The sequence below is a fragment of the Branchiostoma floridae genome, chromosome 2 (genome assembly GCF_000003815.2).
Source record: "Branchiostoma floridae strain S238N-H82 chromosome 2, Bfl_VNyyK, whole genome shotgun sequence".
Classification (NCBI taxonomy): Eukaryota; Metazoa; Chordata; class Leptocardii; order Amphioxiformes; family Branchiostomatidae; genus Branchiostoma; species Branchiostoma floridae.
The window spans coordinates 11481514-11493135 of NC_049980.1; the positions used below are offsets into that span (position 1 = coordinate 11481514).

Below are 11622 nucleotides of genomic sequence, written 5' to 3' on the forward strand. Positions count from 1 at the left end.
CCTCCCTATACGAACGCATTCTCATTGGTCACTGTACTGTTTAGATGTTGCTATCAAATGTCAGTTGCCATTTTACTTCACTATTTAAATTTCTACTGACTTTGTAGACTAGATGCGCTTGACATACATTTGAAAGTACTTCTTTTGCTGATCTAATGTAGAAACGCTTTTGGAACTGTCACTGCGCCCACTTTTCTCAATGATTATGGCATCATCTCATAGTGGCCATTGAATGCCAATATCAAGGTCAAATAGAGTAGGCGAATATTTGTCGTGTTGGAGAAATATCTATCGGCCGTGCCCACTTTTCTGTTGCATAATTATACTTTTCTTCTTCTGTGTACAGATGTGAGTACAGTGGCACCCACAGTTTGTACAAAGGTATGCATGGACCCCCAGGACAAGCCTTGTGTGGAATCAGACGCCAACTGTACCTGTAACGAAACGTGCAGCGAGGTGGGGAAACCCTCCCCGCAGTCAGGCGGACTGTCCGGCGGGGAGATAGCGGGGGTCGCCGTCGGTGCCGTGGCCGGAGTCGTTCTGATCGGAGCAGTGGCGGCTGCACTGGTCACGTGTAAGAAGAAGAAAGGAAGGTAAAGTCACGCGCGTTCCTTCTAATGTGTTACATCAAGTGAAAATCTGTATCGCCACAGTACATTTTTCAGTGATATAGGGCCCGGTAAGGCTAATATCACATTTCTTTGGTGTCTTTTATATCATACTTTTCGTTCCCGAAAGCTGCCCGTCCAGGCCCTGGTTTGGAAATAGTTGGAAATGTGACGTGTTCCTAGCACATGTCTTACGGACATTCTTGGAATAGTCGTGTATATCTCCTGTTTAAGTTTAACCTATTGGCACGGAAAGCGCTGTATTAGATCCTTGTCGGCGGTTGGTCCTGTTTGGCAATTCTACATCATCAAATCGTACGATGACCTATGGCGAATGTGACAGCGCAGTAAATAAAATGTTTGACTGCGTTTGTTCAGTGGCGATGATATACATTCACATCAGTTGTTTAAGCAATACGTGTACGATACGTATACACGGCCAGTGCTGAGTCAAGATGTGGATAAAAACGAGACAACAATTTGACGAAACCTTCGTAATTGCTATATATTGTTCTGTTTCAGATCGGTGTCGCCCAACTCTCGTACGGCTATGGTAGAGGAGGGTAGCAATGGAGAGCAACAGGTAGACGGTTGAACTGAAAGGATAAAAAACACACACACACACACAAATAAATGAGGACTTGTTTATGATTAATATTTTTGGGCGTTCCAAGTGATTTGTTAATTGTTTATCGACGACTTTTTGCGTGCGAAATAGCTCCAAGAGTAAAACATAGTGAGATACATATGCTATCTCACTCGTCAGTGTGTATCTTTGTGACGTCTTTAGTTAATATAAAGATGAAGGCCCAAGTTTAACTGTACTCGTGAGGACCTTAAAACATTTACACAAGTCCAGAGACCGGTGACGACCTAATTTGGACCGGATATAGCTGAGTTTGATTAGATACATCTAGGTTATTTTGAAAGAGAAAAGACATATTTTGATATTTTTGATATAAATATCGCATCGGTTTAGATGACTAGTTGGCATGTAATGTTGATTTACTGGTCTAGTGTGTATTAATATTAGTGATGTATCTCTTGAGAGTCATCTTTGCTATGTAAATATTGACATTGTATCTCATGATCAGCGCATGTATGATGTTCGTTGAAAATCCAGGACGTTGTTATTAATGAGGTCATCTTTTCTATGACTCTTTGGACCATGACGGCCGAAACGGTTGCTGTTGATGAAACAATTTATACACAGAACACGTATGGCTTCCTTATTAGTTGTTGACAGAAAGGAACAAAAACTCGCTATATAGAAAAGATTAAGAAAACTTTTCACCGAGTCGGTCGGAGATGTCAAAAGATGAAGAAAAGAAACATCTGAATCAAGAAATAAATTGTGTCAATTTTAATTGGATGGTTAGAATGTATGTTATTATTTCTGTGTTTTTTTGTACAAAGCTTTTGGTGCTATTTGTTTCAATTTCTGTACCTCAGCTAAAGTTTTTGAATCCCAGCTGCGCTTTGATGCTAATATGTGATAGTGGATGTCCTGATAAAATTAAACGACCAAAGAATACTTTACGGCAGTCATGGGCAGTATACATGGGCCAAAACAGTATGTATTATCCACTGCTTTGATCCATGGATGTCTTTTCATACAGTACTTTTGTTAATTACTGACTCTGCATTCAATTGCTCTTTCAATGTTGAATCTCTCTCACAAGTACATCTGGAATGCAACCTTGAAATGCCCGATGGTGTGTTAGGTTGGTTAGTATAAAACCGATAAAGGTAATATTTCATAGCTATAAAGCTGCCTATTGTTCTAATGGGTACAGGTAAATGTCAGCTGCGTGCAGGTATTGCATGACTCGTAAACTATGGTGTATTGACAGCTGACGGCCCCAATGCAGTTCGTAAACTTTCCGATAGATGGTGCACTTCTACCACCTGAACTATGCATCTCGGTTCATCCTGAATCTTGTATTGTCGATTTTATTGTATCCATTTTAGATCACGATAGGTCTACATTGATGAGAGAGACCAGACTATGATCAGACTATAACCAAGACATCGCACTTCGATGCGACTCAATGTTACGGTCTACTTGAGGCCACGTTCTTATATCTATCTCGCATAGGAGTACGTGTGTGTATTTGCTTTAGGCTTAACGTTCCTGGGAAACAGAGAAATGTAGCCACTAAAGGGCAGTGGTGTGTTGGCGTGAATGGTCACGAGCTAGACGTGGGGTGATATCATAAATATCTCAAATCTGCTTCCTTTTGCTACCTTAGTTGGTACTCTATTATCATGATTGGTGACATACAATTCGCATATTGATGACACATGACACCTACTCTGGTCATTTCCCTCCGGATCCAGTCTGTTTCCTTCTTCTCCTGAAGTGGAGGAATAGAAGCACCAATTTAAAGTTCAAAGTAGAACCAAACATTTGAGTCATGCAGGCGCCGTCAGACACTACTCAGAAGCGCCGACGAAAGGTCACTAACGTTTGTTTCAGACTTACAAAAGGTTGAATGGACGTGAGCTGACAACAGAACATTCCCTGACCAATGGTGTTACACACGAGACTGAACTCTGACACGATCTGAACGGACTGTAGTTCACTAGAGGTTAATAGGAGAGCTTGTGCACACAACTACTGCAAATATCGTCTGAAAGGAACTGTTTACACATCCCATACGCCCACAAATGGCGGTACAACGCGCGGTACCAGTACGATACTAACGGTACATGATACATGTTATTACAGGGATATTGCCTCTAAACTAAATCGTAATCTATTGATTACGCCTTAAAGATGTGTACAGACATATCTTGAGATGTGGTCGCACCGTCGGCGTCAACATGTCTGAAACTGTGAGCTGGACTATTCTTCTTTTGTTCACCTGGGTGTCAGGAAGTCATGGGCAAGGTAACATTTCCGTTATAACATACAGTTTGAATGTTTACAATGTGTAAATTTTTGACTTGGCATATCGTTGGACACAATATTTCATATTCAGGTAAGATTTAACAAAAAAAGTGATCCCTTTACTAAGTTATCCTTTCTCGTAAGGTCATGGTGCCATCAAGTGATCTTGTGGCGAAAACTTTTAGGCAGGATGTTATCCTTTTGGTGGCAAATCTCCTACCAAACGGGTTGTGAACTACATGTTATTTGAACCTTGCAATCTGACATACTACTTATGTTCCTCTTCTTTTGCATCCTGTATAAACGACCTTATCTTGATAATAGTAAAAATACTTATGTATGTCTGTATAGCAGCTTTACAATACATTGGGAGTGCGAAATGGACTTTGGCAGTGTTTAGGCTGATATCCCGGTAAGGTGACACGGGGAGCTTCTGTCAAAAATTGCGGATCTGTAACATTACGTCATTGTTTATCTTTGCCTATGGAGCATGGCCATGGGTCATGGTACTACACGTGAATCACAGTCTTACGATCGTCGTACTACGCGTACGTGTCCTGTTTTTCTTGTGCATACATTAGATCCCTTGTTGTCAATGGTTGGTTCTGTCCCAACCTGCTCGAAATTCTACGACATCAAAATGGTACCAAGACTTTCGACGAATGTGACCGCTCCGTTAGTAAAGACAGTTGACCAACATCATAATGTTCCTCACATTTCATATTTCAGAGCTGCGGAGGGGAGGGGGGGCTCAAATCAGTCGTGCTTTTGAATCTCTTCATTTCATCTTCCACAGAACGGAATCCCTGCGTACACACCATCTATCAATACTTTAAGGCCAAGTCACATCCGTGGTACAATCGTCGTACTATAAAAAAAACTGGACAATCTTGCTTGTGTCGTAGACTCAATCTGTCTTCTTACGAAAAAGGTTGTCTTACATCCTTGTCGGTGCGCTGTTTCGCCAATGTCTACTTGAAAATACTACTACATGAAAATCGTACAACGGTCTACAACGAATGATCACACTGTTACTGTTGAGCCTTTTTTTCAGATTGATCCCAACCATTATCTTCTACTACCGTTGCACACATGTAACGTAGACTTAACAGTATCTTATCTTTGAATCTTTACTGTCCTTTATTCTGATGTTAAACAGATCTGGACACCATGACCCTTCCCCCGGAGCTGTTAGAGGAGATAAGAGTGAGCATCGCTGACAGTCAGATCACAGTCACTAACGTTATCCAGGGCCTGGTGGCCGTGGCTGTGTACCTCGTCATTGTAGGTCTCCTGTTGGGACTCAACCACTTCAGATGGGAGAGGTAAGTCTTTTTTTATTTACTTTTGAACGGTGATCAGTTTGAATTTGTTGAGAGGAAGCAATGGCTCAATGCAATTTGTATGAGAAAGGAATTGCTACAAAATGACAACCTCATTGTTTGCAGATTCATGACACCGGCGAGACATAACATCAAGTTTTATTGCACACTAATGTTTGTATTTGTATTTGTCCGTTTACTGAGTTCTGGAAGAATAGCCCCATTAGGGGCTCAAGGACATGTCAGTAAACGCAATAAACTAAGAATTGACTTTCAAACCCTCCTGAAATGTTGAATGTAGAAGAACAAAGACAATTTTCTTTGTTGTTTAAACTAACTTCGGGTATCTTTACTTAAGAGTCAAAGTATGATAAATGCTATCATAACTATACTCTTTTTATGCTTATTCAAAAGCGCAAAATGACGCAATTTAACTTAATTGGTAGACATAAAGATATGGCAAGTCAAGTTACTGGACTTTCTATTTCACAGACGATCATGGCATCTTTGAACTCAAAGAAAAAACAATACCATTATGACATTTTCTCTTTCCCTGAAATAAAGGAGACACAGAGAATCCCAGATGCGAAAAATTAGCATGAATCGGATGACAGTGCTGGAACAGCCGCCATTTTCTCCGAAAAATGGCGAAGTACATGTACAACATCGGGAAGAAAACCTTCCGGACCATGACAAAATTCAAGGCCTGGAACTTCCTACAGTGTCCGAAAGGGTCGAACGTTTCGATCGGCATAAAGAATCTCAACCGTCTACGTACGAGGAGCATGGTACCCAGGAGGACATTGTGATAAAGATGAAGCTTCCGTCGAAATCTTATCCAACAAGGTATACATTTTTTTTACAAAACATATACACTGGAACAAGAAACGTCACTTCATTTCCACATGACTAAGCTGTACGCCATATATTACACAGACATATAGGAGACATCAACAGAACGGTACAAAGTAGAAAGCCCGATAAAAACGCCGAAAATAACGTTAAAGAAACAGCCGGAGCCAAACCTCTGCTTGGTGAGTAATAAAAATAAAAAGACATATATAGCGTGCTACCATGCGTGATGTACTTTTGGAGTTTACCTAATAGAATAGATGTCTGCGCCCATCTACTGATTCATTATCTGTTGCATACAATATATTAGGTATGTCTATGACAACCCGGGTCTGGAAAGTGTAGAATCTGAGGAAGAACGGCCAAGGTTAGTACTTTAAGAACCTTTTAACCGAATTGTAGTGAGACTAGCAAATGTTTCTTAAAAATGATTTCCGAGATAAACCCTCTCCTCGTCCTATCAATAGACGCACGTTGTGGAGGATTTGGTTGAAGGACAGCAGATCATCAATATCATCCAGTGATTCTGACAAGGATCTATCTCTAGATGATGTCACAATAACAATGATGGAATTTGTCTAGTGAACGATTAACTGCTACTTCAAGTGGCTCTCTTCTTCTTTGCCCTCAGCCCATTCAAACACTGGGAGCGTGACTCGGAGCTCGAGGACTACCTTGCACACTTCATGTCCCCTCCCAGGACGATGGACTCGCCCATCCTGTCCCGTAGCTACATCATGGAGTTCTCTCAGAAGTTCGACCCTGACCCGAGGAGTCGATCTGGGGTGGACAATCCTGGGTTTGTGGAACGGCCTGATGTTCGAACCGCAAGGCCAGCTTTAGAAACTGAGGTGTAATTATTATGCATTTAAAAGATAGGATTTGGGAAAACGGCATTGTGACAAAAAGCTCTCGGGGCAAAGGCTAGACAGTACTGCACTGTACTGCCAAACTAGAAGGGACTGTAGTTACTTATGTTGTTTCTTCTGGCATTAACAGGAAATTTCGCTATCTGCCAATATACCTATTCTTTTGAATGAGGTGCTCAGATTGCCTTAGCAAAGTAGAGATTTACATTGTTAAACAATGCTTCACGTTGCTATTCTATACCTAGTAACAGTATGAAATACTGTACGGATGATGTCTAAATATTCGTGTAGGGATATACTTTTAATAAAATACCAGACTACTTGCTTGAAAATGTCTCATATCATGACGTGGCACTTTCTTTTCTGTCTTCTTTCAACTATTCGTTGTTATATTAGGGTTCTGTTGAATTTTTGTAACTTAGTATTTATATATATGCTGTGTCTATTATAACGACAATATGTTCATGTTCTATCATATCAACTGACTGAAGATTTCCAATGCTTCCCAATTATATGTACTACACTAGATTTTTGTTTTTACTTTACATACTCATTTTTCTTGAAATATGGAATCACTCACTCACGCCTACACTCTGCATAAACCCGACATTATATCTATGTTTCATTACCTCAATGATGTGCCTGAACAGTTCCACCACATAAAACGTTACCCCCCCCCCCCCTCCACACAACGAACGAGTTAGTGAAATCACAAACACACTGTCAGAACTACGTCTTACCACAGGGCGTTCCCTATTTTGTGAACTATTCAGATAATGACGAAAAATGGAGATTTATTAGCGGTAAATATTGCCACGGATTCACGGTTGATTGTCTTGAGCACGGAGTTCTATTGCCCGGAGCGGCCCTAATTGTTTTGCAGTCTTCGCCCTGTCTCTTGAGTATATTTACAGGTGCATACTGTTTGACGCATAAACAACCACGCCCCGTGATTTAGAGAGAACATAAAAAAGGACGATACCAAAAAAGGGTGAAGTTCACTTAAAACCCATCTATTGGCAACGTTTTACAGCTTTCATACTGCAAAACTGGTCTATGTTTCAAGACATCTTGGTTCAGGTGGTGAATTTGACTCTTGAAAATATTGAATTGTGAAAAATACAAAAAGTGTATCATCTTTGAAACGTGTCATTTGAACCATCCCGGTCCAAAACAAAGTAAAGACCCGTAAGCCAAACAGAGACAGTGACATATTTGTTGAGTACGGTTAGCCCTGTTGTCACTGCCATCATACTCTGGGGAGGGTAGAGATCTAGAAGGGAACAACATGGCCTCTCTGGCAAGGCTGCTGTGTTTCACCCTGCTGAGCGCCATCGCGACGTATGTGGAAGGACAAGGTACAGAATACACACTGTGTTATGTGTTGCTTTTACATTTCAAACATGTACTGTCGGTGTTTTATCTGGTATGTAGTATGTGAGTACGCGCCGTAATAGTGATCGCTACATTATGGACAGCTAGCCGACAGCATTGCTGTGAAAGATTATATTCGCGGTTAAGGGTGATGAACGTGTATTTTGACTCTTACAGCATAGAGATTGCTATGTATGTGGCATATTGTACGCTATTGTCATAGGGTCTCGATTGAAAAAGTCAACAAACTCTGTTGATACCCAGAAGAACTGAGAGATCGCTAACGTCTAACCTCTTTAATGCTGTAAAAGAAAAAAAAACTCGTTAATACAATTACTGAACTTTATAAACAATTGAAGATGACATACGAGAAACTCAAATGTCAGTTAAAGAGAAGAATATTTGCAGGAGGTATGAGTTCTTCGAACTCTTGTTAGATGTGAGATTTTTTTGTGTACTTCAGATATAAGCCCGGTTGGAACCACCCTTGACCCAGAGGTGGCGGCTAAGATCGCTAACAGCCTGCCGTCCATGAACAACCTGTACGTGGCGCTGATCGCAACAGGGTCGTTCCTGGTCCTCGCAGTCACAGTCATACTCATCAACCACTTCAGATTCGAGAGGTACGTACTTATGGGGTTATACCATTCATGTAAGTTACGGGGGTGGTTGGCAAGCTCGTTAAACTGTCAATCCGCGTCTGTTTGTTTCGCATAACCGGGACAAGCCTACTTTACACGTATTACACAAGTTTTGGATAATAAGTATAAGCTGTGTAAGGTCAGACTGTCAGGTTTGATCCACTCACCAAGACTACACACCAATATCATTAGTCTTTCATAGGTTAAAATTAGCTTTTTCCCACCATCTTACTATATCATACTCAGGGGTAGGAATATATATATACGGGGCTAGGGTTAGGGCTGACAGGATCATGAACATCTTATTTTTGTCTGTAGTGCCAAGAAAATTCTTATTGACAGGAATGTACTGTCTACCGTACAACATTTCATTATTGACAGGAACATCCTGTCAATAATACCAATAACGTATGGAACATTATGACAATAGCACCAAAGGACTTCTTATATACATTCTGTCAATAGTACCAACATTTGCTATAGACAGAAAGATGCTGTTAATAGTGCCAAAAAAATCTTGTTGATAGGAACATCCTAGCAATAGTGTCCAAAACTTCTTGTTAATGGGAACGTCCTGCCAATAGTGCCCAAAAATCCTCGTTGATAGCTAGGAACATCTTGAAAATAGCCTCGACCTTTATGATATAAACCCTTTACTAACATTTGCCCCCCTCCCCCTCAGTCGACAAGCACGGAAGGCCAGAGCCGGAGGGACGATCCAAGACGACGTCCCGACGACTGCGACCGAGGAGCCCCAACATGTATACGACAATGTCGGCATGGTCAACGAGCGCAACACGCCGGTAGAGGTCACCCAACTGTAGACGAACATGGAACTTCATTGAAGACTTAGTCTTACATACATATATAGTACATCATAGAAACTATTGTTAAAGTGACAAAACATAGCCGGAATGACACACAAACTTTCATCTCGTTTCATAATTTGCAACACGTAGCTTGTGTTTTCGTAATTTTTAATTGCCGCTGACAATTCAGAGTATCACTTCACTTCATTATCAATGTCTTCAACGCTTGATTCAAACAAATTAAAGTAGAGTCGTAAATTCGTATTTCGTGTCCATGTGGGCAGGCTACCGAATACGTGTATATTATATGTAAAGTCTTCATCCACTAGCACTTCTGTGGACAAACATTGTCAATGGCAAGAGTGTTTTTTTTAAAGTCATATTATGGGCAATTAAAACTGCAGAAGAAAATTTCCCTTACACGATGCAGCCTGAGAAGGGCTACACAGACCTGCATTGCGACAAAACACGTATCAAACGCGAAAAATAGACGAGTATTTTGTCAATGTAACAATAGTTGTACTACAATCAATGTACATTGTCGTCATTAAGCGGAAAATCAAACCAATTCTAACCTAACGAAAGGATCTGTTGAAATATTTAATGGTTGATAATAGAGTACAATAAGCATGCAAGAGGTCTATGTCGTCTGCCTTTACTTTAGAGGAATGAATGAGCGCCACCTGGTGATATTGAATGGTACTTCGTTTATCTCACCCGGAGACGTTTCCACTGAACAATTCCTAGAGAAATGAACATTGATCTATAAGAATGCCACTTCTCCATACATTCTCCTCACGTCTAAAACTACGTAGTGGAGACGACAAGCTAAAAACAGTGCAACTTGCATGGCAACTGTCTATAAGCGTTACCACTTGCGAATGTCGCTAAGTATCGATTGGTACAATGACTGTTCAACTCGATAAGGGAGTACATTTCCGGATCTGCGCATAAACTGCAGTGTGCCTACCCTTTGCTGCTTACTGACTTATTTTTTAAATAATTTTTCCCTGGTAAAATTTTGATCCTAAAGGTCTAGGTTTCTGCAAAAGGGACAGAAGAATGTATATTTTATAAATCTTGCCAAAAATTGTGACCTTTGTCGAGCTTTGACCTGTAATCGACCCCCATATTCGACCTCCACAGTGGACCGATCCATTAGGACTGGGGGTGAAATCATGGCATCATGACAATCATCTGATTGTAGCTCGTTAAAATGCTGGAGTTGAACTCGGGCTTTTTAAACCAAAACAAACCTGACAAATCAAGCTTTGCAGTGGGGGTAAAGACTTGAGGTTTCAAATGTAGGTAAATGTGTTTATACATGATTGCTTTGGATGGCTTAACCATGTAAGGGATACGAAATTCCATTAAGGAGTCCCTCCTCTGAAGAGTTTGAAGTAAAATATATATATTAACCCCTCCTCAGCTTCTTTATTGTAAGATGTGGTAAAACATATCTCCACATTAGATAGGTGTATTGGTGGGTACTTGTAATCTGCAAACCGTTTTGAAATTGCGTGCTTTGTTGTGGAGATATGAGTGTTTAAGCGCTAACCCTAACCCTAACCCTAGCCGTAACCCTAATTTAGGGTTAGGGCTAGGGTTAGGGTAAAAAGTGTCTTCAAGGCGGCCAAACTTGGTATGATTAGAAAGGTGTATTGGTGGGTACTTGTAATCTGCAAACCGTTTTGAAATTGCGTGCTTTGTTGTGTAGATATGAGTGTTTAAGCGCTAACCCTAACCCTAACCCTAGCCGTAACCCTAATTTAGGGTTAGGGCTAGGGTTAGGGTAAAAAGTGTCTTCAAGGCGGCCAAACTTGGTATGATTAGAAAGGTGTATTGGTGGGTACTTGTAATCTGCAAACCGTTTTGAAATTGCGTGCTTTGTTGTGGAGATATGAGTGTTTAAGCGCTAACCCTAACCCTAACCCTAGCCGTAACCCTAATTTAGGGTTAGGGCTAGGGTTAGGGTAAAAAGTGTCTTCCAGGCGGCCAAACTTGGTATGATTAGAAAGGTGTATTGGTGGGTACTTGTAATCTGCAAACCGTTTTGAAATTGCGTGCTTTGTTGTGTAGATATGAGTGTTTAAGCGCTAACCCTAACCCTAACCCTAGCCGTAACCCTAATTTAGGGTTAGGGCTAGGGTTAGGGTAAAAAGTGTCTTCAAGGCGGCCAAACTTGGTATGATTAGAAAGGTGTATTGGTGCGGTACTTGTAATCTGCAAACCGTTTGAAATGCGTGCTTGTGGA

At 40.9% G+C, this 11622-nt stretch overlaps 3 protein-coding genes across 4 annotated transcripts in view; all 3 read left to right on the forward strand.

Annotated features, from left to right (window-relative positions):
• LOC118410666 (cell wall integrity and stress response component 2-like) overlaps nt 1–1975 on the forward strand; it is a 2785-nt gene extending 810 nt beyond the window's left edge. For both annotated transcript variants that reach the window (XM_035812469.1, XM_035812468.1), the window contains exons 3-4: nt 347–593; nt 1131–1975. In XM_035812469.1, coding sequence (XP_035668362.1) covers nt 347–593; nt 1131–1203 — 320 coding nt within the window. In that variant the 3' untranslated portion in view covers nt 1204–1975. The remainder of the gene's footprint in view (nt 1–346; nt 594–1130) is intronic.
• Nucleotides 1976–3232: 1257 nt separating this feature from the next.
• Nucleotides 3233–6532, forward strand: LOC118432609. The gene is made up of 5 exons (XM_035844244.1): nt 3233–3501; nt 4661–4826; nt 5388–5669; nt 5986–6042; nt 6307–6532. The coding sequence occupies exons 1-5, from the start codon at nt 3435–3437 to the stop codon at nt 6530–6532; spliced, it is 798 nt and encodes a 265-aa protein (XP_035700137.1). The 5' UTR covers nt 3233–3434.
• A 1215-nt stretch (nt 6533–7747) lies between these two features.
• LOC118410668 lies at nt 7748–10003 on the forward strand. The gene is made up of 3 exons (XM_035812471.1): nt 7748–7902; nt 8382–8541; nt 9242–10003. The coding sequence occupies exons 1-3, from the start codon at nt 7833–7835 to the stop codon at nt 9381–9383; spliced, it is 372 nt and encodes a 123-aa protein (XP_035668364.1). The 5' UTR covers nt 7748–7832; the 3' UTR covers nt 9384–10003.
• The last annotated feature ends 1619 nt before the right edge of the window (nt 10004–11622 follow it).

Coding starts and splice junctions, on each gene's coding strand:
- LOC118432609 (XM_035844244.1), top strand. CDS start 3,435: ATGTCTGAAACTGTGAGCTGGACTATTCTTCTTTTGTTCACCTGGGTG. Junction 3,502..4,660: donor GTCAGGAAGTCATGGGCAAG/GTAACATTTCCG, acceptor GATGTTAAACAG/ATCTGGACACCATGACCCTT. Junction 5,670..5,985: donor TCGAAATCTTATCCAACAAG/GTATACATTTTT, acceptor ACAATATATTAG/GTATGTCTATGACAACCCGG.
- LOC118410668 (XM_035812471.1), top strand. CDS start 7,833: ATGGCCTCTCTGGCAAGGCTGCTGTGTTTCACCCTGCTGAGCGCCATC. Junction 7,903..8,381: donor GACGTATGTGGAAGGACAAG/GTACAGAATACA, acceptor TGTGTACTTCAG/ATATAAGCCCGGTTGGAACC. Junction 8,542..9,241: donor AACCACTTCAGATTCGAGAG/GTACGTACTTAT, acceptor CCTCCCCCTCAG/TCGACAAGCACGGAAGGCCA.